At 43.0% G+C, this 26,786-nt stretch overlaps 1 protein-coding gene across 2 annotated transcripts in view; it reads left to right on the forward strand.

Moving 5' to 3' along the window:
* The window catches only part of DPF3 (double PHD fingers 3), a 244,816-nt gene that overhangs the window by 85,839 nt on the left and 132,191 nt on the right, over positions 1 to 26,786 (forward strand). For both annotated transcript variants that reach the window (XR_015768484.1, XM_088024537.1), the window contains exon 2: positions 15,267 to 15,427. Coding sequence is in view for 1 of the 2 variants with exons in the window: in XM_088024537.1 (XP_087880663.1) it covers positions 15,267 to 15,427 (161 nt within the window). In the remaining variant the exon portion in view is untranslated. The remainder of the gene's footprint in view (positions 1 to 15,266; positions 15,428 to 26,786) is intronic.

The following is a 26,786-nucleotide window of genomic DNA, read 5'->3' on the forward strand; positions in this document are numbered from 1 at the left end:
GAAATGTCCGAGGTAAGACAGCACGCAGTGCCCTGGGCTCTAGGTCAAGGGGAGAGGGCTGCCTGACAGGAGCCGTGACCTTCAGTAGACCCAGCAAGGAGGCGGCTGGGGGAGTAAATGCCCCATCTTGTCCTCTGACCTGCTGCTGGCATTCGCCCTTGGCCAGGCTGCCAGAGGCTGCGGGAAGATGGCAGGTGGCTGACCATGTAGGACATACTCCTGGAGGCACGGAGCAGGGAGAAGAACAGTGGAGAGAGAACCTGGAAGGGCGAGTGGAAGAGAGTTGGCACAGAGAAGCAAGGGCTCGGGGAAGAGGAAGGCAGGGGACATTTAGGGATACATGGGTGAAGAAAGTTGAGTTACCCAGGGGACCCAGCCAGAGGCTCTGTGGCAGGATGATTAATATCACGGACTCAGGGAGGCGGACAGAATGGGGACTGATTTTACCTTCCTTCTGTGTGGTCTTGGGCCAGCCGTGGAACCTCTCGAAGCCCGTTTCCTCATCAGTAAAGTGGGTATTTTCTATCTCATAGTGGGTACAATGAAAGGCTAAAGTACTCTGCAGGATGCCTGGGACACTGGAACCAGGTAAGTGAAGATAGGACAGAGAGCGGGCTTTCCACGAAACAAAGTGTCCCACTGAGCAGGCTGCGAGGATTGTGTAAGGCCCAGTGGGGATATTATTTATCCAACTGCTGTAGGCCAGGTACCTGGTTTGAGTCACTGGGAATGCAGTGAACAAACTAGGCCAGTCTTTCTCCCGGGGAGCTTATGTATCTAGAGTGGAAAGACAGGTAGTAAGTAAATAGGAATACAATAATTTTTGATAGTTGGCAAAGTGCTAAAAAGACCAGAAACCAGGGGGGTGGGTGAAGAAAGAGTGAGTGCTCTAGAGAAGGAGTTTGGGGAAGGAGGCGGGAGTGAGCGGGGCGCAAGGAGCCACAGGAGCCGCCCTGTAAAGATGAGGGGAGTGAGTGTGCCTGCAGTGGGCCCAGCAGGTGCCAAGGCCCGGAGGAGGGGGAGGCTGGTGTTTCTGGGGCAGAGAGGTGGCTTGGGGAGTGCAGCCTCCAGCTGGTAATGGCAGTGGCTCGTCGGGCGGCCATGTGGACTAAGTGGAGAGCACCCATACGTGCTCAAGGACCCGAAGTTGTCAGCTGGTATTATGATTACTTTCACGAAAATTATTCTTTTAGAACAGGAGGGCATAAAGAAGTGTGGAGACATGGTGTAAACTGTTCCGGTGGGTTGGCAGACATTTACTGCCAGGCAGGGCAGAGTGTTGAAGAGTCCAGACTCTGGTTCAAATCCTGACTTGGCTGCTCCCCGGATGGCCCTGGGCCCATGACCGTAGCTGTCAGAGTGTCCTCACCTGTGTCACGGAGGGAGAGGGATAGCGGCTCTCTCATGGGGTTGCTGCAAAGATGAAATGCATTATTCTTTCTAATGCACTTAGAACGTTCTGGAACCTGGCCCATGGCAAGGGTTACCTGGTGTACTGTCACTGCTGAGGCTCAGGAGGGACTCAGTGCCAGAGTGCCAAGGGCTCCGTTGGCAAGGAGCTTGCAGTTGGGTCTGAGACAGGTGTTCGAGGAGATCCCAGCCACACAAGGCAGTGAATGCTGATCAGTGAATAAGAGGCCCCACCGTTATTGGCGGGGGCATCCTCAAAGGGCTGGAGGAGGGAAGGGAAGGCTCTCAGGGGGGTTGTGGAGACAAGAAAATAAAAATACTGACCAGACCTGATGGCATCAGGCAAAGACGAATATGGTCAAATCAGTGCTTCTGCCCTTCACACACAGCCTTTTGTAGCCGTGTGCCCAACCCCAGGCTGGGCCTCAACTTACCTCTCATACCTGTCCGTAAGGGAGATTCCCCCACCCCCTGCGTCGGCTCCTAGGGGCCCTTAAATCTGATGGAAGTTGTTGAGACTCTCCTACCCTCAACTTCCCCCAGGCCAGAGAGAGAGGGAGAGGTTAGAGGTCAGGGGATGGGAGCTGGGGAGCTGGGGACCTGGGCAGGACGAGGTGGAGGTGGAAGGCAGTGTGGATGGAATTAACCAGAACCCCGTGTGTCTGGCAACCAGCAGATTCTTGTGGTAAGATAAGTGGAACCCTCTGCAAGGTAATTATTAGAGAGCATAAATTCCCCAGATAAGCTGTCCTCAGAAGAGATATTGATGGCTGTGGGGCATGTGCCGGGGGCCGCCCTCCCTCCACAAATATTGACTCCTGTGCCCCACCTCCTCCGTCCCCTCCTCTGCCTTCTTTGTTGCCTTTCCTCTAATCGGCTGCCCGCCCGGCCCTCCTCCCCTACAGACCTCAGCCTACAGCTCAGGTAGGCTCTTCTGGGCCCTTCTTTTTGCTCGCCTCTTGGCTCTCTTCATGATGGAGGTCCCAGAACACAGCACGCCCACCCGCACCCCTGTAGTTCGGCAGGGTTGGTGGAAGAGGGGCAGCCCCTGTGGGGAAGAGTTTCAAAGAACAGGAGGAAGTCTTGAGCCTCGCCTGGGTCCGGGTCCCCAGACATGCACTTCCCGAGGGCAGTTGGGTTGGGTTGGGTCAGCGTCAGGCTCTGTGAAAGGCCAGGACCCTACCTGGTCCCAGGGATGAAGAGAAGGTCGGGCAGGTGCTTAGCACAGCAGGCAGGGAGTAGGCACCTGTCGGTACATCTCCTGCTTCTAGCACTTTCCGAAGCCCCCTCTTCTCTCCAAGCCTGGGGGCCTCCTAGGGAGTTCACCCTTTGGCTCACGTTCTCTAAGTATTTGTTTAACAACTGTAAAAAGAGGCAGAAGGCCTGATGAGGGGCAGCTGGAGAAGCAGGACTGTCTTTCCTGTCTTGTCCCAAGCTGTTCAGTTCTGGCCCCAGACCTGTACCCCAAGTCTTCACCAAACCGGATGTGACCACCTTAGAAGCCCATTTACTGCCATCACCGACCATGTTCAGGGCAGAGGGGCCCTTACCTCTCTCTGACCCCAGACAGCTTATCAATAGAATGACCTTATCGTTTATCAGCCAAGCAAGGGCACTTGTGAGAGGGAAAGCAGAGTTACTAGCAATGATTGCTTGTACCTCCATGTGAACTGGGACCGCTCCGTGCAAGATGAGTCCTATCTAGCAAAGCTCTCTGCCTGAGATAATGCTATTACATATAAGCCTTTCCAACTTCCATGGTTCTCTGATGTTCTAATCCTGGTGAGACTGGACCTTGGCTGCCGCCTGGCTGGCTTGCCTCACCCCTGCGTTCTGACTTTGTGCGCGTTCCAGTGTTTGGAATATGTAAAGATGGTTCTCTCCCCTTCACCGATGGGAGCCTGGGGCTCAGTGGGGTTGGGAGACCTGCCGAAGATCCACAGTGATCAAATTCCAACTTCGGCCTGGACCCGAGGTCCAGCCTCGATTCCCACATGGGCCTCTCAGGGGCCAAGCCCCATTCCTCCGCTCCAGGGCGTGACAGAATATCCTTACCCAAACTGCCAAGGGCTGGGATGCTTCTGGGAGCCGAATGCTGCCTCTGATCACATTCTGGAGAGCAGAGAGGGGATGAGGGAGGCAGGGAGGCACTGCCGGCAGGAGAAGCCTGAACAAGAGCCTCTCCTGGGCCTGGTGGTTCCTAATAATGTTATTGGGAAAGAGGGGCCAAGGAGGGTTTTGGCACCTTCCTGTTTGACAGGGAGCACCCAGGGAGGGGACAGTGATCTCAGTGCCCCCATTCTCACTCCACAGGAGGAGATGAGGCCTCTGCAAACTGTAGGAAGCGTGCTTCACCCATTGGCCAACAGCGTTTTCTAATGCAAAAGGGCTTTCGAGAGAGGCTAGGAAAAAAGTAATTTCCAGCAATGAGTTTTGCATGCTGTAGTTAACAATAATTATTAAATAGGTAGGGTGAGCTAGTGCTTGTTTTCCTTATTATTAACTGTATTTATGGGTTTTTATTAAGTTGTACCAAGCTGGGATAATTGTAAAATGCTCTGCTTGAGCTGTGTGACTCTCGGCCTCCCATGCTGGTTTCTTTCATTCCAAGGGCGGAGTCTTTTCATCATTTGAGACTTAGGTTATAAACCAGGAGTTGGCAGACTTTTTCTGTAAAGGTCCAGAAGGCTTTGCAGGCCACGCAGTCACTGTTGGAACTCCCCTCAATGCTACTGTTGTCTGTGGTGTGACAGCGCCCGGACTGTACGTAAATGAATGTGCATGGCTGTCTTCCAATAAAACTTTATTTATAGGAATTTGTGGGGGCTACATTTGGCCCAGGGGTGGTCATTCGCAGACCCCTGCTGTAAACAGTGGAGAAATCCTGAGACGAGGAACCTGGACACTGAGGATCCGATCTCAGCCCTGGCCCGGTGTGACTGGAGGAAATGACTTCCCCTCTCTAGTTATTGGTTTTCCTTACAGTACAACAAGCGCTGAGCATTAGACAATCTCTAACACCTGGGATTCTTATGGTAATCTGGCATTTTCCTTTAGGTCCCCTCAGCCAACGTTCAGAGAGCCACAGGGCCTCTCAAAGCCCATTACCCCTTGTTCACCGTCGGGATGGATTTGGTTTCTAAACCACATAATAATGTTTTGTATCTCTCTGATGGTATCTTTTCAGGCGGCTCCATAACCAACCTACTTCTTGAGTTACTAAGAGGTGGCCCTGTGACAGGCTCTGTGACTAGCAGTACCTCTGGAACTGTTTGGCAGTTTGGGAAACTGAGGCACAAAAAAGGGAAAGGGCTAAGATTGCCCAGCAAATTGGTGATGCCCTTAGAGAAATCTGGTGCCTCCATACTCGCAAAAAAGAAGTGCTGTTCAAATTATGCCAGTTCCAGAGGCTCAGTTCTCAGTGAGGGGGCAGCGGTGCCCCTGTGAGAGGCTGGTAGTGTCGTGGCCAAGAACAAGGTTCTGGACTGAAACTGCCTGAGCTTATCGCTTCGCAGCACCACTTGACACTCAAGGCAAATCCCTGAAAACTCTGTGTGCCTCAGTTTCCTCATCTGTGGAATTGGGGGAAATAATGAGATGTATGAGGATGAAATGAGACAATCTGGTTGAGTGCTTAGAACAGTGCCTGGCACACATAGTAAGTGCTCAGTAAATGGCGGCCAGGCCACAGTTTTTGTTACCACCATCTTGTCGCCTTTCTGTAAGTATGTTGAGGATGTCTCTTCCTCATTTTTATACCTGACTCATCTTCAACTTTTGGATTGGAGATCTGGGCTGACCTGTATGTCAAGTGATTCTAGATGAGGTGGAGAGACTGGAGGAAGGGAGGGAGGAAACGGGGGAGGGAGGGAACTTGGTCCACGAGGAAAGGAGGGTCAGATTTTAAATGCAGTCAAATCCCCTTATGTTATTGGGCTGGCAAGAAAAATAGATCTCCCTTCAGTGGTTTGGAGGTTCTGGTATCTTTTGTTCTCATGCCAGGATATAGAGGTTATGAGGGCAGATTTAGGTATTTCTAGGGTGCACTTACCTTTTGGTTTTCGTCTTCTTAGTTTCCCAGAATATTTCTATATTTTCTACCGGAGAACTTAAGTTTGGCGACATGACCAGCCTCTTGGTCAACCTGGCTTTGTTCTGTCCTTATTAAAAGGTTTACAAGCATGTGCCTCAAAAAAACAAAAAAAACAAAAAAAACAAAAAAAACAGCAGGCCCGAGGTAGTTTTCTCAGAGGAGTGCCAAGAGAAATTGGGGTGACTCTCAACCTTGTGGCAGGTTAAATGAGACTCAATGCTTCTTTGTTTGGCTCGATGTCCCTTAGAAGGGCAGCCTGGAGGTCATTTGGTCTGCAGGGCGTTTGCTTCTACCAGCTGATTTTAACCAAGTCTGACAGGAGGGCAGAGGCCCTCAAGCGAGGTCAGGACCACAAATCCCATCCCAGCAGGTGCATGATGGGGAGACAGCGCCCTCCGGATGACCTTCAAGTTCCCATTGATTTCCCGTCAAGCAGTGCTTCCCCACCCCCATCCTGCTCCTGCCCCTGCCACTACCCATAGGCTCGGGGCTCCGAAAGAGGACATGGATCAAGTCTCTGGGAAAGAACATGCAGGGGAGGTTAATTTAGAGACCGGTCCTTTCAGGAGACTGGAATAGGTACATTGGGGACCATCTTTTGGCACTGTTAGTTTACAGTGCCAGTATCAGGCCTGGAATGTTCTTTTTGGGCATAGAAAAGAAGAGCTGATGTCATGAAGGGCATCATTTATCCTCTTGCCTCCACTTCTCTGCAGGTTTTGCAGTGTGCGGGTGGCACTGTTGGGTCATCAGCAAGATTCAAGGATGGACAGAGGAATGGGCTCCTAACCCCCTGATGAGTGTGTTGGGCAGGGAGGATCAGAAGTGAGAAGGTGGTGGTGTCATTCTCTTTCCCTGTGCTGGGGGCTTCCCCCTAGCGATGGCTTTCTTGCCCTCTGGAAAGCCAGGCTCCCATACCTTTCAAGCTGTCCCTTGCAGGTAGCCTGGGTCTTTTACTTCTTTGTTCAGTGTTATCTGTCAAGCAATTTCTTTTTTTTTTTTTTTAAAGATTTTATTTATTTATTTGAGAGAATGAGAGATAGAGAGCACGAGAGGGAAGAGAGTCAGAGGGAGAAGCAGACTCCCTGCTGAGCAGGGAGCCCGATGTGGGACTCGATCCCGGGACTCCAGGATCATGACCTGAGCCGAAGGCAGTCGCTTAACCGACTGAGCCACCCAGGCGCCCAAGCAATTTCTTTTGTGCCAAATCCTGTGTTGGGTTCAGAGAGTGGTAGACAAGAGAAATAAAGACCTGGCTCTCATGGAGTTCGTAATTTTGTTATGTAGAGACAATCAGCAGGCAAAGAAAAAACAGAAAAAGTTTGGTAGTAGTAAATATAATGAAAAAAATAAAGTAGAATGGGTCATAGCATAGGACTAGGGCAGGAGTGGAGAAGGGTGGGCTGCCTTAGGGTGGGTCAAAGAAGACTCTTCTGAGAAGAGCCCAGCCATGAGAAGACCTGGGGGAACTGTATACCAAGAAGAGGGAATGGCACGTGCAAGAGTCCTGAGGTGGGATGATTTTTGGTATATTCGAAGGGCAGAGAGAAGTGCAGTGAGGATGGAGTTGAGCGGGCAAGAGGGGGCGGAGATAAGGGAAAATAGGAAAGGTGGGCATAGCCAGACAATCTGAGGGCCCATAGCGATGGGATGGAGTTTGGATTTTATTTTGAGTGCAGTGAAAAACCGTTGGAGGGATTTAAGGAGGAGAATGTCATGATCTGATTTCCATTTTAAAAAGATCACTTGGACTGCTGCATTGAGAATTGACTACAGAGGATGTGTTCTTTGTGGCTGTGTTTTAAATGCCAGGCCAATATTCTCTTTATCAGGAAGGGCAGCCTTGAGGCTCTTGTATTCCAGCAGCGAAGATGGGGTCTGAGGATATGTTTGTCCAAGAATTGTCTCTAATCAGTGGTCCACTTCTCCTAGCAAAGCACATCCAGGGGACAACATACTGGTGCCTAGCTCATCGCTGGGGTTTCAGAGAGGACTCAGTCTATGAACCAGGGAAAGTAAAAATACATCCTCAGTCAATGAAGTTTCTGTGATGGGTGTGTATTTTCTTTCTAGGTATGCTTCACCCTAAGATAAAGCAGCCTTTTTTTTTTTTTTCCACTTTTGAAAGTTGGTTGCATTCTACACATTCTTCAGCCTCCAGAGGAGAGATTTATTTTGTCATGTCTGGATGCCATTTGAAAGGCAAACCTTGGATACCAGAAAAACTACAGTCTTCTTCCTCCCCGGAGCATCCCCCTTTCCTGCCCCCCCCCCTTATTTACTGGAAGGAATCATCCTTTTTCCCTCCTGCCTCCAGTCTCTTGTCCTTGGCAGCCCCTTGACTTCAACCCTGAGTTGCGTATGTCATCAGAACACCCAGTGGCAGCTCAGAAATCATGGCCAGGTTCAACATAAATTCCGTCTTGCTTAGGCAGCTTTGCATAATAAGTCCCTGAAAAGTCTTCACCAGAGTAGATGCTGGAAAAAGGATTTATCGGGTCTAGCAGGCCTGAACATCAGACTGCGTGGCATTTAAGTCATCATAGGAGTTTTAGGGTTCAAATTCTTCATCGGACTTGGCTTTTGCGAGGCAATACCCTCGTCCCCAAGGTGCCTTTCCTGAGATGTTATGAAGGTCAGAGTTACTGCCAGAGTGACTCAAAGAATGTCACGATCTTCTCCATAAATTTGCCTTCACCAGGTCTCTTGGATGTTTTGTGAGGGATGAGGCTTTCTGTGGGTGGGACTAGTCTACTATAGGTTAGTGCTGCTTAGTCCATGCCTGCTGCCAGAAAAAAAAAAAATTTCAGGAACAAACCCAGCCGAGTTAAAGTCAGTTAACTGGGCTTTCCTGCTCTGCCATTAGAATGTGGCCGAAAGAGCATCACAAGGCCCTCTTGTTCTTCCCCTTGCTTTGGAGGCTGGGGAGCCATCCTTAGGTCAATGAGTCTCGTATGTCTCAGAATCACTGGGGGATCTATCAAAAATACAGATGTCTGGATTACATGCCAGACCACCGGAATCAGAATGTCACAGCCTCCCTGGCCCCCACCGATTCTGACGCAAACCAAAGTTGGAGAGCCACTCCCTAGACCATTCTCCTGGAGAGTCGGGTGTTGGGGTTCTTGATAAGCACCAAAGCCTTATTTCCTGCATCAGCAGAGGAAGAGCTAGTCGTCCCGAGGTGGTCTGATGACAACACAGTATTCAGTGAGCTTTTTGTAAAGTTCAGAGAAGGGGAATATTAGTTCTGTGTCTTGCAGAGTGGCGTGAATTTTGTAGATGGAGAAACGAAAATCTTGAGAGCTGAAGGGATTTTTTTAAGATGATAGGGAAAATTCAGTGAGATTTGAGCTTACAGGATATCCGTTTTCAGTTGGCCAAGCTTGTGCTCTGGAGAAGCCAGGTAACTTCAGGCTCACCTCATCTGCATGTGGAGAGTGTCCCAAGCATCTCTCAGCTGGAAGCTTCCATTAGGATGGCCTGACATCAGTATTTATCACGTGCTTCTATAGTCCCAGCGCTGGGCTTTGTTGGGTAACGTGGAAATATAGAACTCTTAGTTCCTGTCTTCAAGATTCCTATATTTTAGTTGGGTGGGGAGAGATAAGGAAGATGGTAGAGAATGGCCAAATACAACTTAGACAATCAGGCAGCTCCGAGAGGGCAGAGAGCAAACACTATTGGCAGGGATAACTGGTGTCCCAGAAGAGGCAGGCCTTCAGCCAGCCCTTGAACAGATTAAGATTAGCCAGGTCGGGGGCAAGAGGCAAGAATTTCAGGTGGGAGAAAGAACCTGACTAAGTATATTGTTGGGGTCCAGGGGTAGGTCTGTCTGATTCATATACACAAGAAGGTCAGACGAAGATTCATTCATTCATTCATTCATTCATTCATTCATCATTCAACCCAACATGGCAAGCTCTGTGCTGGGCTTGGGGATAGAGCAGCAAACAAGCCAGGTGCTGTTTCTGTGTTTGGGCAGGCTTTGGACCTTTGGGATCATCATGCAACAGCTCTTCAGCTTACCTTGTTGCCTGAGGTTTGGCCTCAGCCACCCTCCTGCCTAAGGTTTTGGGACAGAGGTTTGGTTGTCGTCCACCAGCCTCAAAGACACTGCACCAGTGAGTGGTGTGTGTGTGTGTGTGTGTGTGTGTGTGTGTGTGTGTGTCTTGTGGGGGCCATCGACCAGCTGAAGCAGATGGTGTGCCACAAAGTGGCAGAAAATGCTCTTCTTTGGGGGAAGGAGAAAGGAACCACCGTTGATGAAAGGCATTTCCCTCTGGGTGCCAGAGGTTCCTTCTCATTTAATTCTCTCACAGACCTGAAGTAGGGGTTGTAGGAAGTAGAGCTGAGGCTTGGGGAGGGTAAGTAACCGGCCCCGGGGTTGTGTAGCCAGTCAGCCTTGGAGCTGGACTCAGATCTGCCTGATTCCAAGTCTCTGTTCTTTCTGTTCCACCCCAATCCCTCAGCTCTCCAAGGGCCCCGTCAGCCTCCAGAGGAAATTGGGCACCAGTGGGAGTCATCTTGCCTTCCATCCTGAGGAGTGAAAGACTAAAAACTGGGCTCCGGGGAGATTTCTTTTTGTCAGGATGGGGAGAAGAGCTGTAGTAATTATAGTCAGGGGACTGCTGCAGTAACCCAGGAGCTGGGTGTTGAGAATTCTCTTGATTTTTTTTTTTTTTTTTTTTTTTTGCAAATTGTGACGAGACATCCACGCAGTCTAAATCATCAACCTATAAGTGCAACAAATTGAAGACTGTCCAAATGGAAACACCTATCATAGGTATATGAGTTGTTGTTGAACGCAATTCATCTGTGTGCTGGGCTCCGTACTGGAGGCTGGGGATAAGTCAGGAAAAAGGCCAGGCTCACAGGGTTACTGGTACCCCTGGGCAGTTTAGTGCAAAGCCCGGTGGCTGTGTGCAGTGGCCCTGCAAATGTGGTCTCTACCCTCGTAGAGTTTAAAGTCTTGTAAAGAAGATAAACATTAAGCATGGCATGGAATTGAAATTGACCTTATGAATAGTGTTACTATTGCCATCTTTGTTAGAAGAGGACAGAGTGAGGGACGAAGGGGACTGGAGTCTTGCGCCACCATCCTCTACAGGCCTTTCTTCTTTTAAATATCAGAAACACTGCCTTAGCTCAGGCTGCTATGACAGAATACCAGGGATTGAGTGGCTTAAACAACAGATATTTATTTACTTCTCCAGATATTTATGTCTGGAGGCTGTGAAGTCTAAGATTAGGGAGTCAGCGTGGTCTTGTTCTGGTGAGAAACTTCTTGGGTGTAGATGGCTGCCTTCTTGCTGTGTGCTCACCTGGCAGAGGGAGAGAGAGAGTGAAAGAGAGAGAGAGAGAGAGAGGTCGGTCCTTCTCCTATCTCTTCTTATAGGGGCACCAATCCCATTACCAGAGCTCCATCCTCATGAACTAATTACCTCCCAAAGGCCCCATCTCCAAATACTAGAACATTAGGGTGTTAGGGCTTCAGCACATGAATTTCAGGCGAAACAATTCAGTCCACAGCAAATACTCAACCTGGCTTTCTTTGAAGGGCAGCTTTAGGAACAGTGTCACCGTGAGGAAAACGAAGAGGTTCTTCCACCTTGCCAAATATTGCCCCCTGCTTGCTAGTTATTATAAAATGCTTTCCACAGCACAGTTAGAGTTAAATACATTTAAATGCAAACAGGAGGAAGTTAGCATATTGGTGTCAATGAGTCTTAATATGTGTTTGTGGGCCGTGGTGCAAGTGTGGGCAGTTGGGTGAGACAGCAGGAAATCCAGGTGCCCACAGAGAGGAGGAGGGGCCCATGGTGGGGAAGGAGGGGCCAGAGATCCTGCCACAGGCTAGGGCTTCTTGTTATCTCTGCTTATCTCTGTTTATGTGCACAAATAGCAATGATGGGCCAAGGTCCTGTTTTTACAGTCAAAGGGGACTGGTGGCCATGCAGCAGGAATGGACAGAAGAGGCGACTTCCTGAGAAATGAAAGAATCCAATGCCAGAAGGGATGAAGGAAAGGGAAGGGTCAAGGACACCTTGCTGGGGAAATATGGGGTTCTCTTAGGCGCCCCCCCTCCCCAACTTCAGGAGAATGGAGACTCTGGGGAGGGAGCAGGCTTCTGGCAGGAGATGAGGAATTTGCTTTTGGACACGTGTTTGGGGTATGGCAGGACACCTGTTCTTGGGTCAGAACACAGGACCAGAGGGACAGTGAAGAGGGAGGGGCCCCAGGTGTCTGGGTTGGGGGTTTGGATCTGAGAGTCAGCTCAGGCCAGTGGATATGGAATCGAAGAGAACAGGCAAGGTGTTGAGAGAGAGAGGTGGAAGCATGAAGAAGAAAGGGGGCAGAGGGTCTTGGAGGGGCTGTGATGGGCTCTGAAAAGCACATCTGGAGCCTAGGTGGAATCATTTCAGAGAAGTCTTAACTTGTACCCCAACGCATCCTCTTTGGTTCCCTGGAATCCATTTTTTCCACAGATATGCTCAAGGAGGGTCACTGGAAAGCTCTGAGAACTATGGCTCCCTTACTCCAGATTTGCTCACTGAGGGATCTCACCCCTCATGGCACCCCCAGAACGGGGCAGCCAGCGCTGCTACAAGCTGCAGGCTGTGGGGGACAGAGCCCAGCAATGTGTCCCACTGTGCTGCTCCTGCTTTTGATTGCAGCCTCAGGTAGCCTGAATGAGGATGTTGATGAGAACATCATTCTACTCTGCCTCGTGTGAGCTTCTTCCAGCCCAAGACATCTATCAGCCCGCGGTAACCCAGCCCCCTTGGTTTGATGCAGACAGGTGACGGCCCAGGCTGGGTGACCCAGCCTGGGACATGCTGGTCACCGCCCACTGCCAGCCTTGCCCACCCCCCCAACAACTTGAATGCAAATGTCACCCCCCGGGATCCTATCATTGTGGGAGTTTTTTTTTTTTTTTTAAGAAATCCCATATTGAAAAGGACATTTGTCCTCTCTCCTGTTTAAATTGCTTTCCACGGGTTAGGGAGAACTGGCCATCGATTTTCTTCTCGAGAGCAGTACAAGCCCCGTGAAGATTTTGGCTAATTAACTTTCAGAGACGTTCTGCTTGAATTTATCAAAAAGGTTGAAGTCTCTTTTCTCCTCCCGTATCTTGAAAAAGGCTTTAAACTTTTGTTTCCAAGTCGCTGCCAACGCCTGGTCTGTTTAAAAGTGACTTCCCTGGAGACAGGGGCAGGGAGGGTGTTGGATGTCACATTTTTGCAGGTTCAATCTTTAATACAGTTGTTCCAGTCTGGAGAAGGGTTTCTCTGTTTACGTAAGAGAGGTATCGTTCACACAAAGATTACATTTAAAAATACACGTCCCCCTGCCCCACCCCCCCAGCATGCCTGTTACTAATAACATCGTATGTTACGGAAAGTGGAAAGTTTTTAAGATGAAATTAATTTTCGCCCAGCACACCACTTTGTTTGACTTTCTCGTTCCATTCGATGTGGGGCATGGACTTGGCCAAACTCACTTTTCATTTTCAGCAACTTCCCTTTCTTGTCCTTCTCTTTGGGATGTTGGAAGCAAGTTAGGAGCGTATCAGGTAAAGTCTAATTTGAGATCCTGCTGTCGTTTTCTTTTATCCCGGCTTCCAGAATTTGTTTTGAAGATGGAGACCTTCTCTCCAGTCTAGAGTTCTAGTGTGCCATTTGCTTGGCTTATGGATTCTCTTTCAGCAGAATTTCTGGGGTTGGAAGAGTTAACATATATTTTGGCCATCTGCCAAAAGATCCTGGGAAACCAGATGACTGTTTTTCACATCGGACACCTCTCTGTTGCGTGTTCTTGTCAGTTCTCATCAATGTGGTGCAGCTGGTCGCTGTTTCATGAAGGAGCTGGAGCATCCAGGATGCCCCGGATGGGGCTGTGTGTCATCTTGGCTGCGCTGAGCTGTCTGGGAAAGTTCTGTCGCCCTGGGCTTTAGCAGTGGAGGCATTGAAGCCGGTGGGACACAAATGTGAACGCTTTGTAGGAAATGGTTCTTTATTTTTGGTCAATCTCATGATCCTTGTTACCATCTTTGATTACATCAGCTCATGTTCCGTTTTATAGCATTTTAATAGGCTTCCATCCCCCCAATTCATTTCCAGCTGTGTGGCTATTATAATTTGATTACAGTTTGGTTTTGCACCTGCTAGGACACTTTCTGAGCACGTTATGCCTTCCTTGTGAGGCTGAAGACGTTTAGAGCGGGAAAAGGAGCAAAGGGGCTTTTTTTTTGTTTTGTTTTTTTTAAGAGGTATGTCAATAAGTAATTTCCAAAAGATGCCTCAGAAGCTTCAATGGTTGTATCCTCCCAGAATAAGAAATTTGCTTTAAATTCCTTGGTAGACTCTAACCTGCTGATTTTTTTTTTAAGAGTATAGAAAAATCCCTCTAAAATTTTGCTTTCTTTAGTTCTCTAAATATTTTGGTTAAGGAATATATTATTTTTAACTTTGGGACTTTGTCACTCTGATTTTGGCTTCTTCTAATCTACATAGAACCAAAACAAAGGGACATTCATAATGTCGCTTCAGAATGAGCTACTTGATTCTCCCTTCTGGCCCAACAATCCCTGTGGCTCCTCCCATTTCTGCCTTTCCCCACGGCTCCCCACAAAGAAGTGCAAGTCTACCTGGCAGAGGTTAGGTTATGACATTTGTATTTCCTTGAGACAATTATTAACCTCCAACATGTGCCTGTCTTTTATTTGTTAGGTATTTGATCGCACTGATTTTTTTTTCTTTACATTTGATCAGTTTTACCAATGTTATATTTTTGGTCTTTGAAAAGGACACTATCTTAAAATTAGTAGCATGACCACATGTCCAAGGATACCAAAGATTCAGGAACATAAAATTTACTGTGCTTAATCAGATCACCCCTCCAACAAATCAGAAAGGTCTTTCTATTTGTGTTTTAGATCCCAGGGATTAAATTATCTTGAATTCAAAATTCAGCTCTTATTACAAATGCTTCCTTTGTTTTCGGTTAGAACGTTATTTTTCTTTAAGTGTGTGGTTTTAAAAGATTGGTGCATTGTATCGAATGGAGCACTGGGTGTTATACGCAAACAATGAATCATGGAACACTACATCAAAAACTAAATATGTACTATATGGTGATTAACATAACATAATAAAATAAAAAGAAATAAAAGATTGGTGCATGCCTCTCTTCACCTCCTTTCACCACAATAGCTCTATTTTTAGGGGATATTTCCTCTGTCCTTCTAGTCTGTGTTTATATTGGTGTTTCTCTTCTGTTGTACTGGAAAGCCATGCTTTCCATGCTGGTGTTTTGGGTTCATTCTAGAGTGCTTTTGCTGGCAATTATTGAGAACAAAGTGTGGCTAATGGAGGATGTTAATGAAGGGACTCTAGAAGCCTGAGCTCCTGGTAGAAACCAGGTAGAAGACTGTTCCAGAGCCACCTCTATCCTGGAACAGGACCTCATGCTTCCTGGAACAGGGACTTGTCACTTTTACTGGTGGTTTATCTAGGGGCCCTAGGTTCTTTGTTAAAGGGGATTCTAAATTCCCTGGTGGATTTGGTATGGGAAATAGAACCTGATTGAGACCTGACTCCAAGTTGGATTCTGCCCCTTGGCAAGGCTCTTGGACCTCATCGCCTGGGTCTTCATAACTCCATCATTTCCCCAGGGAGGGAGGTGGGTAACATGAGTTTCCCTCTGTGCGCACTTCCATTTTTCCCTGGCCTCACTCCTCTTCTCTTCCTCTCCCGGGCAGGCTTGGGGACCAGTTCTACAAGGAAGCCATTGAGCACTGCCGCAGCTATAACTCGCGGCTCTGCGCAGAGCGCAGTGTGCGCCTCCCCTTTCTGGACTCGCAGACCGGGGTGGCCCAGAACAACTGCTACATCTGGATGGAGAAGAGGCACCGCGGCCCAGGTGAGCCACGCCCCCCGGCACGTGCGCACGTTCCGCACGTTCTGGCTGTTAGTCTGGATGCAGGAGGACCAGACAGCCCTCGGGAATCTCTGCAGGGTGGCCGGGGAAGGGCAGGCTGTTCCGCAGGCCTGGGAGACTCTCAAGAACCTCAACCAACCATTTTCCTAGCTCTTGGCGCATGTTCCAAGGGTGGTGTGGGGCAGAGAAGCCACACTGGGGGGAAGGCAGCGGCCGAGTGGAAGAACTCAGGCTTTAGCCCCCAAAAAGGGAAGACTGAGGACGTGACAGCCATCTTCATCTTTTGCCCTTTTGTAGCTTAGTGGTTATAAGCTGGCAATCCGCAGTCAGATCTGGGTTTGAGGCTTGGCTCCATCATCACACCTCTCTCCCTCGGGTTCCTCACCTGTAAAATGGGAATAATAATAGTATTTACTTTAGGATTTTGTCAGGATTAAATGGAAATATTCATAAAAGGTTTGAATTCATAATGAGTTAGCACATAGTAAGTATGTGCTCCAAAGATGCTGGCTATTAATGTTGATATTACTATTATTATTACTATGACACTAATCTTCTAGACACCAGAGAACAGAATAAAAACCAATGGGCAGAGATTAGAGAGGCAACCAAAGTAATGCCAGTTTTCTGGCTCTATATGGGTATATTTAAAAACTTTTTATTATGAAAAATTTCAAACCCATACAAAAGTGGAGAGAATAGTAAAATGAGTGTGCATGTATTAATTACCCAGTGTCAACAATGATCAACTCATGGCCAATCTTGTTTCATTTATACTCATCGCCCACTTCCCTCCTTGACCCTTGGTTATTTTGAGGTAAATCCAAGGCAACATATTATTTTGTCTGTAAATTTTTCAGGATGTATCTGTAAATGGCAATGACATAAACAAATCCACAATAGCTATCAAAGCTCCAACTTAACAATAAGACATTAATAGAATAAAATATTTGTTCAACATTTATTTCCCCCTGTAGTTGAAATCAGAACCCAAAGAGGATCCCTACATTGTAATTGGCTGATGTGTTTCTTCAATCATTTAAATCTGTAGGTCTTGGGGTGTGTGTGTGTGTGTGTGTGTGTGTGTGTGTGTGTATCTGTCTCTCTCCCCCTTGCATGTTATTTGTGGAAGAAACTGGGTTGTTTGCGCTGTAGGGTTTCCCAGAGTCTGGATTTTCTGATTGCATCCCCATGGTGTTATTCCTGTGAATTGGTAGTTAGGACTAGAGACTTGAGCAGATTCAAGTTCAGCTTTTTTGGGCAAGAACAACTCCGAAGTGGTGGTGTGTACTTCCATCACGAGGCTCATGTTGCCTGGTTATCTCTCTTTTACTGATGTTAGCAGCCTTCCATGATAGTTGACTAGATTCTTTATTCAGTTAAGGGCTGCAAAAAGGTAACATTCAATTCGAGGGCTGTCACTATTTTTTCATTTATGAGCTCTATAACTTCTATAAAGAGAAACATCTCCTCATTAAAATTTTGGTTGTTGTGAGGTATAGTTCACCTATGAAAGGTGGGATAAATAATTTTGCCTTTATTTACCAGTTTATTTTATTTTATTTTTCATCGTAAGTGTACTCTTTAATCCCCATCCCCTATTTCACCCCCCTCACCTCCTTTCTGCTAACCAACAGTTTGTTCTCTGAGGTTAAGAGTCTGTTTCTTGGTTTGTCTCTCTTTCTTTCTCTTTTTTTTCTTTGCTTGTGTGTTTTGTTTCTTAAATTGCACATATGAGTAAGATCATCATTTGTCTTTCTCTGACGGACTTATTTTAATTTAGCATTGTACTCTCTAGCTCCATCCATGTTGTTACAAATGGCAAGATTTCATTCTTTTTATAAGTGAATAATATTCCGTTGTGTATATATACCACTTCTTCTGTACCCATTCATCTGTCGATGGACATTTGGGCTGCTTCTATAATTTGGCTATTGTAAATAATGTATTTACCAGTTTTCAAAATAATGAGTTGGTTCCCTAGTATTTACCAAAGGTGATCAATAAAGTTATTATTTTGTTGAGTACCATCATGGATTCACAGATTTAAATGCACTGGGTACATTTTAATCCGTTGTAGCTATTATTCTTTTTGTTGCTTCTATTGTCCCATCTTTGGCCAGTAGGGGTTTGGGCCAATGTTGGTGTTTTGAAAGAATCCCAGTAGTTTCAGATAACTACCTTGCTATCCTGGTATTAAGACAGATGTTTTAGGCTCATCTTCCTGCCCAGACCTGGGATCAGATATTTCTCTAAGAAATCCTGTTGCCTTTTTGTAGGAAATGTTATTTAAAGACCATAATCTGGTGGTGCTCATTGTTCCTGGGTCGGTTGCTGTTTCTAGGACTTTTTAGTGAGTGGATCTAAGAAATATGATTTCTTCTCTGAAAGGAGAAAATACACCTGTATTTCCTATTCAATTCAGTTTTATACAGTTTTTACTTAACTATCCTAACTGTGTGTCTCCTTTCTCCCACACCAAAAAAAAATCCTGGCTCTTAATGATGCTGACATAATGACTTATTTGCTTTATCCCAAAACATACACAACCAGAGTATCAGAATAAAATGAGACTTCCAACAATGAAATTACTGAAAATGGTTTCTTCTTCTACTCCTCCTCCTTCTTTTTGTAATTCTTTTTGTCCTTAAGGTATTGCCCACTAAGGACGTAGAGTCCAATGACTGTGTTTTAAGGTCACTTGAAAGAGTTCCTCTGAGTGGTTGTGCCACGAACTGAATACACAGTTGGATTTGTTTCATTTTGCTTTCACTTATTAGGTATTCCTTTATTTTTTTTGAATTTCGTACAATTTCTTTGTCTTTTTAAAATTGGTTTTTATTTTGAAATAATTGTAGATCCACAGGAAGCTGAAAACATAGTACAGAGAGATCCCCCATATCCCCCACCCAATTTCCCCCAATGGGTACTTCTTATATAGTCATAGCACAATCTGGAAACCAGAAAATTTGATATTGGCAAAATGTGTGTGCAGAGTTCAATGCCATTTTATCACACATATAGATTTGTGGAACCACTCTATAATCAAGATATAAAACTGTTCCATCACCACAAAGATCTCCCTCATCTCTACCCCTTTATAATCATACTCACCTGCCCCTCTCATCATTTTAATACGTTTACAGTGTCTTAAACATTTCCTCTACACACACTGAAAACCACAGCAGAACTGTTAACTTAGAAAACTTAAGAAAGTGTCTCTTGTATTTACTCATATTTTTATTCTTTCATTGTTCTTTCTTCCTTCCTGATGTTCCAAGAGACCTTCTTTCATAATTCCTTTCTAATTAAGTACTTTCTTTAGCCATTCTTTTAAAGTCGATCTACTGGTAACAACTTATCTTAAGTTTTCTTTCTTCTGAGAATGTCCTGATTTTTTTTCCCTTCATTCCTGAAGGATATTTTTGTTGGATATAAAATTCTGGGTTGCTAGTCCTTTTATTTTAGCATTTGAAAAATGTTTTGCATTTCCTTTGGGATGTGATGAGGTTTGTGATGAGACATTTGCTGTTATTCAAATTCTTGTCCTTTATAAGTGAGGTGTTGGGGCGCCTGGGTGTCTGAGTCGTTAAGCATCTGCTTTCGGCTCAGGTCCTGAGTCCTGGGATTGAGCCCCACATCGGGCTCCCTGATCAGTGGGAGGCCTGCTTCTCCCTCTCCCACTCCCCCTGCTTGTGTTCCCTCTCTCGCTGTGTCTCTCTCTGTCCAATAAATAAATGAAATCTTTAAAAAAAAATAAGTGAGGTGTCATTTCTCTGTCACGCTTTCAAGACTTTGTCTTTAGTTCTCAAAAATTTGATTTTGATATGTTTTGGTGTGGATTTGTTTGAGTTTACCCTTTTTGGAATTCACTCAGCCTCTGGAATCTGTAGATTTGTATCTTTTGCCAAATTTAGGAAAATTTCAGGGTGCCTGGGTGGCTCAGTTGTTAAGTGTCTGCCTTTGGCTCAGGTCATGATCCCAGGGTCCTGGGATCAAGCCCCACATCGGGCTCCCTGCTTGGCGGGAAGCCTGCTTCTCCCTCTCCCACTCCCCCTGCTTGTGTTCCTGCTCTTGCTATCTTTCTGTCAAATAAATAAATAAAATCTTAAAAAAAATTTAGGAAAATTTCAGCTATTATTTTTTTGAATATATGTTTAGCCCCACTCTCTTTCCCTTATCCTTCTGGAACTCTACTAACACAGTTTTTAGATTTTTTGTTATACCCCACAAACCCCCCAGGCTCTGTTTTTTGTTTTTGTTGTTGTTGTTGCTGTTTTTGTTGTTTGTTTTGTTTTTAGTCTGTTTTCTCTCTGTTGCTCAGGGTTATTTTTATTTTTCTCTCTTCAATTTCACTGCTTCTTCTATTCTCTACATTTGTTATTGTTGTTTTATTTTGTTTTTCAGTTTTATAATTTCCACTTGGTTCTTCTTTATATCTTCCATTTCTTTGTGGAGACTTTAAATGTTTTCATTTGTTTCAAGTGTTCACGATTATTTGTTGAAACGTGTTTATGATGCCTCCTTTGAAATCTTAATTCAGATAATTAGGATTCAGGATTGATATTTCTAATAATTCTATCAGAATATTGTCAGGTTAGAATTATCTGGCAATTCTAATATTGGTGTTGATATGTTATCTTTTATCTCATTCAAGTTGAGAGTTTCCTGGTTCTTCACATGAGTGATTTTGATTGAATCTTGGACATTTTGGCCATGATGTTATAAGACTCTATATGTTATTTGGTAAAGTGTGCACATCTTTTAGCCATTTAAAAATTGCAGTTTAAAAAAAATTGAAATTTATTTGACATACAACGTTGTGTCTATTTAAGGTGTACAACATGTTAAATTTATACACTTATAAATTATAATATGATCACCATTGTAATGATAATTATCAGCTCTATCACATTACATAATAATCCTTTTTTTAGTGGTTGGAATAATTGAGTTCTAATATCTTAGCAAGTTTGGTGATTATAATATAATATTGTTATCTATATTCTCTATACTCTGTATTAGATCTCTAGGGGGATTTGTTTGTTTTCTTATTATTAAATTTTCATAGTCCTTTATGTATTCTAGATTCAAGACCTTTATCTGATATATGCTTTGCAAATATTTTTTCCCAGTCTATGGCTTATATTTTCATTATCTTAACAGTATCTTTCAAAGAGCAGATATTTTAAATTTTGATTAAGTACAAATTTATCAATTTGTTATTTTATGAATTGAGATTTTGTTGTTGTATGTAAGAAATTATTGCTTAATCCAAGGTCAAGCAATATTTGTTTTTTTTTTTCCTAGAAGTTTTATGATTGTGGGTTTTATACTTAGGTCTATGGTCCATTTTGAATTAATTTTAAAATATAATTTGAGATACAGATTCAAGTTTGTCTTTTTTCAGATAGATATCTAATTGTTCCATCATAATTTGTTGAAAAGACTAGACTTTCTCAACTGAATTGCCTTTGTACCTTTGTCAAAAATTAAATGTTCATATGTATGTGGGTCTATTTCTGGACATTCAGTTTTGTTTCATTGGTCTGTTTGTCTTTCCTCACACTAATATCATACTGTCTTGATTACTGTATTTTTGTAATGCTTTTTGAAATCAGGTAGTGTTAGCCCTCTAAATTTGTTTTTCTTTTTCTAAGTTATTTTGGCTATTCTAATGTCCTTTGCATTGCTACATGAATTTTACAGTCAGTTTGTCCATTTTTACAAAAACTCTGCTGGGATTTTGATTGGGATTATGTGGAATCTGTAGATCAGTTTTGGGTAAAATGAACAATTCTCAGTGCTGAGTCTTACAGTCCCTGAATATAACATCTCTCTCCATTTGTTGTCTTCTTTAATTTAATTTTTCCCATTGATGATTTTTAGTTTTTCGTCTATAGATATTTCCCATTTTTGTCAGCTTTATCTCTAAGTATTTAATATTTTTGATACTATTGTAATTGGTTTTAAAAAATTTCAATTTCTGATTATTCTTTGTTATTTTACAGAAATACAGTGGATTTTGTATATTCATTGTGTATCCTGCAACCTTGCTATGTTAATTTATTCTAACATCTTTCTGTAGATTCCACAGCATTTTCTACATAGTTGATTGTTGTTAGTGAAAGAGAAAACTTTTCTTTTCGATATGGATGACTTTTATTTATCTTACCTGTCAGTTGCACTGGCTAGAATGTCTAGTATAATATTAAGAAAAAGTGTTTAGAGTGGACATCCTTATGTTGTTCCTGATCTTAAGGGAAAAACATTCATTTTTTTTTCATTATTAAATATGATGCTAGCTGTGGGCATTTTGTAGTTGCTTTTTATTAGACTGAGGATGTGCTTATTGCTAGTTTGAGAGTTTTAAATCAGGAATTGATGTTGGATTTTATTAACTGATTTTTCTGAGTCTGTTGAGATGATCATGTGATTTTTCTTTTGTAGTTTGTTAACATGTTGAGTGACATTGATTGATATTTGAATTTTAAACTAACATCGCCTTCCTAGATAAACCTCACTTTGTCATGATGTATTATCTGTTTTATATATCATCAGATTCACTTTGCTAAAGTTTTATTAGAGGTTTTGCATCTATGTTTATGAGAGGCATTTATCTATAGTTTTCTTTACTTGTTGTGTCTGTATCTGGTTTGGGTATCGGGATGATGTTAGCCTCATTTAATGAGTTGGGAAATATTTCTTCCTTTTCAGGTTTCTGGAAGAGTTTATGTAGAATTTGTATTTTTTTCCTTAAAATGTTTTACAGCATTTACCAGTGAATTCATCTGGGCCTGGCAATTTCTTTGTAGGAATATTTTTAAAACTACAAATTTAATGTCTTTAATAGATATTTAGGTTATTCGTTTTATATTGAGTGAGTTTTGGCAGTTTGTGACTTCATGGAATTTGTCCATTTCATCTAAGTTGTCAAAATTAGTTGTACAACGCTGTTCATACCATTAGTATATTATTCTTTTAATATCTGTAAAACCTTGTGATATATTCTCTCTTATTCCTTATGTTGGTAATTTGAATTTTCTTTTTCATCTAATCAGTCTAGCTGGAGGTTTATCAATTTTATTAATCTTCTCAAAGAAATAGCTTTTGATGTAATAGATTTTTTCCATTTTTTTCTGTTTTCTATTTTATGTTTTCTGTTCTGATATTTGTTTTTTTTTCTTTCTTTTACTTACTTTGGATTTAATTTACTCTTCTATTTCTTCTATTATTTCTTCAGGTAGAAACTGAGGTCATTGGTTTGAGACTGTTCTTCTTTTCTACTATAGGTGGTTTCTAACATAGTTTACCCCAAATATAAATACCACGTTAGCCTCATTTTACAAATGTCGATACTGTATTTTCATTGTCATTCAATTAAAAATGTTTTCTAATTTGTCTTTCGAGTTCTTATTTTACCTATGGATTATTTAGAAGTGTGTTATTTAGTTTCTAAACATTTGGGGGATTTTCCAACTATATGCCTGTTACTTATTCCTAATTTAATTCCATATGGTCAGAGAATACTTTGTATGACTTGACTCCTTTAAAATTTACTGAGACTTCTTTTATGGTTCAGAATATGGCCTATCTTGGATAAATTTTCTCTTTGGTCTGGAAAAAGAATGTGTATTTTCTTGTTGGTGGTTGGAATGTTCTATAAATATCAATTAAATCAAGTTGGTTGATATTATTGTTCTGCTCTACATCCTTACTGATTTTTCTGTTGATTTGTTCTATGAATTATCAAGAGAGAGTACTGAAATTTCTGACTATAGTTGTGAGTTTGTCTATTTATCCTTACAATTTTGTCAGTTTTTGCTTCATGTGTTTTGAAGCTCTGTTATTAAAGGAATACACATTTAGGGTTATTATTTCCTCTTGATAAATTGGTCCATTATCATTATGTAAGGACCTTCTTTATGTCTACTAATATTCTTTACTGTGAAATCTGCTTCCTGTGATAGTAATATAGCCACTCCAGCTTTCTTTTGGTTAATGTTACCATGGTGTATATTTTTTCATTCCTGTACTTTTAATATATTTAGATCTTTATATTAAACATAGATTTTTTTTTTTGTAGGCACATATAGTTGTATCTTGCTTTTTTTTATTATTAACATATAATGTATTATTTGTTTCAGGGGTACAGGTCTGTGATTCATCAGTCTTACATAATTCACAGCATTCACCATAGCACATACCCTCCCCAGTGTCCATCACCCAGCCACCCCATCCCCCCCACCCCCCTCCACTCCAGCAACCTTCAGTTTGTTTCCTGAGATTAAGAGTCTCTTATGGTTTATCTCCCTCTCTGGTTTTGTCTTGTTTCATTTTTTCCTCTCTTCCCCTATGATCCTCTGCCTTTTTTCTCAAATTCCACATATCAGTGAGATCATATGACAGTTGTCTTTCTCTGATTCACTTATTTCGCTTAACATAACACCTTCTAGTTCGATCCATGTTGTTGCAAATGGCAAGATTTCATTTTTTGATGGCTGCATAATATTCCATTTTATATATCTTGCTTTTTACTTTTTTTTTTTAAGATTTGATTTATTTACTTGACAGAGAGAGACACAGTGAGAGAGGGAACACAAGCAGGGGGAGTGGGAGAGGGAGAAGCAGGCTTCCCGCTGAGCAGGGAGCCCGATGCGGGGCTCAATCCCAGGACCCTGGGATCATGACCTGAGCCGGAGGCAGACGCTTAACGACTGAGCCACCCAGGCGCCCCTATGTCTTGCTTTTTATTTATTTATTTATTTATTTATTATTATTTTTAAAGATTTTATTTATTTATTTGACAGAGAGAGACACAGTGAGAGAGGGAACACAAGCAGGGGGAGTAGGAGAGGGAGAAGCAGGCTTCCCGCCGAGCAGGGAGCCTGATGTGGGGCTCGATCCCAGGACCTTGGGATCATGACCCGAGCTGAAGGCAGACGCTTAATGACTGAGCCACCCAGGCGCCCCTACGTCTTGCTTTTTAAATGCAATCTGACAGGGGGCACCTTAAATGTCTGACTCTTGATTTTGGCTCAGGTCATGATCTCAGGGTTGTGGGGTTGAGCCCCTCTTTGGGCCCCATGCTGGGCATGGAGCCTGCTGAAGATTCTCTCTCTCCCTCTCCCTCTCGCCCTCATCCCTCACTCATGTATGCACACGCATGCACTCTCTCTCTCTCTCGGAAAAAAATAAATAAATGCAAGCTGACAATCTGTGTTTTTAAAATTGGGATATTTAGACTATTTACATCTAATGTGATTATTGCTATAGTTTGGTTTAAAGCCATCAGTTTGCTATTTGTTTCCTATTTATCCATCTGTTTGTTCCCTTTTCCCTCACTTTCTTCCTTTTTGGGGATTAATTGTTTTTTATGATTCCATTTTATTTCCTTTGTTGGCTTGATAACTTTTTTTGTTATTTTAATGATTACTTAATGTTTGTAGTCTCGATCTTTAATTACAGTTTGACTTCAGGTGATACTTTGCTACTTCATGAATAGTATAAAAACTCTCCAATAGTATTCCAGTAAACAGAATAATACTATCCACAGAGACGTCCACATCTGGAACTCATGGAAATGCTCCCTGACATGGCAAAAGAAACTTTGCTCTTGTGATTAAGTTAAGGACCTTAGATGGGGAGATTGTTATTATTACCCAGATGGCCTCAATGTAATCATAAGGGTCTTTATAAGGGGGAGGCAGCAGGTCAGAGTCAGAGCAGGAGATGTGACAACAGATGCAGAGGCTGAAGTGAGGCCATTGAGGAAGAGGCCATAAGCCAAAGGATGTGGGTGGCCTCTAGAAGCCAGAGAAAGCAAGGAAGTAGATTCTGATCCACAATTTCCAAAAAGAATGAAACCCTGCTGAAACCTTGGTTTTAGCTCATTGAGACTGATTTTAGACTTCTGACTGCCAGAATTGTGAGACAACAAATTCATGTGTTAAGCCTCTGAGTCTGTGGCACTTCATTATGGTGGTAGCAGGAAACTAATACAAGTGTACTTTTATCTTTTCCCTAGTGACCTTTGTGCAATTATTGCCATATATTTTAGTTTCACATATGGTATAAACCTATTTACTACACTGTCATTATCTTTGTTTAATCATCTTTAAAATAATTTTTTTAAAAATAGGAAGAAAACACCTTACATAATTATTCATGTACTAAACCATTCCTGATGCTTTTCATTTCATTGTGTACATCCATATTTAGATCTGGTATCACCGTCCTTTTGCTTAAATGACTTCCTTTAATATTTCTTGTAGTGTGGGTCTGCTGATGATTAATTTTTTCAACTTCTGTATGTCTTGAAATATCTTTAGTTTGCTTTAGTTTTTTGAGAGATATTTTTATGGAGTATAGAATTTAGATTGACAAGTTTTTTTTTCCCCCTTTCAATACTGTGATGATGTTGAACCGCTGTTTTCTTGCTTGCATCACTTCTAATGAGAAATCACCCTTATCTTTGAGCCTCTCTGTATAATATGGCTCCTTTCTCTGGCTGCTTTTAATATTTTCTCCTTATCACTTTTTTGGGTTGTTTGTTGTTTGTTGTTTTTTTTTTGGCTGAGTGGCTGCAAAGACTTTATCAAATTATTTAAAATGTTGGCATTTAAGTATTCACATGTGTACATTAAATAGATATATAGACTATCACTATTTTTGAGCAATTTTGATTATGATGTGCCTTGTTAGTGTTTTCTTCATGTTTCTTGTGCTTAGTTTTATTGAGCTTCTTGGATCTGCATGCTTCCCTTCCAAAGTTCTATCTCTGTTCAGCTCTCTTCTGTTTCCTATTCTGTTTCTTGAATTCTAGTCACCTTGGTCTCCCCAGACTCTCAGCTCTTTCTTTTCACTCAGACTCAGAGAGTCTGTTGGTTTCCACCTGTGTTCCTCTTCCCTGTGCTGCAGTCTGGAAGCTCTCTTGAGGTAGTAAACTAGGGCAATCATAGGGCTTATCTTGTTCATTTTCAGTGTTTCAGGCATCACTGTCCTTCATTTCCTGATGTCCAGGGTCTTGAGAACTTTCGTTTCGTATTTTCTCTCTCTTTTGGTTTCATGTAGGAGAGTAAATATCCTTGATACTCCCATCTAGCCAGAAGCAGATGTTTGCCTTTTTAATTTAACTGTATAAAATATTCACATGGGTCTAAAGTCATATCAATAAAGCATGGTGGAGTCAGAGAAAGTCTTGTTCTGTCTCTGTCGTTTTACTCTGTCCCTTTCCTGTTTCTATAGGCAACTTTCTCTTCTTGTTACTATGATTTTGTTTTTGTTCTTTCTCCAAGTAAATTTTTTCCTAAACTTTTGGTTTTAAAAAAACTATGTGAAC

Source organism: Eumetopias jubatus, unplaced genomic scaffold, assembly GCF_037043125.1.
Source record: "Eumetopias jubatus isolate StellerSeaLion01/CBP00866 unplaced genomic scaffold, mEumJub1_p1.0 scaffold_7, whole genome shotgun sequence".
In the NCBI taxonomy this organism is placed as follows: domain Eukaryota; kingdom Metazoa; phylum Chordata; class Mammalia; order Carnivora; family Otariidae; genus Eumetopias; species Eumetopias jubatus.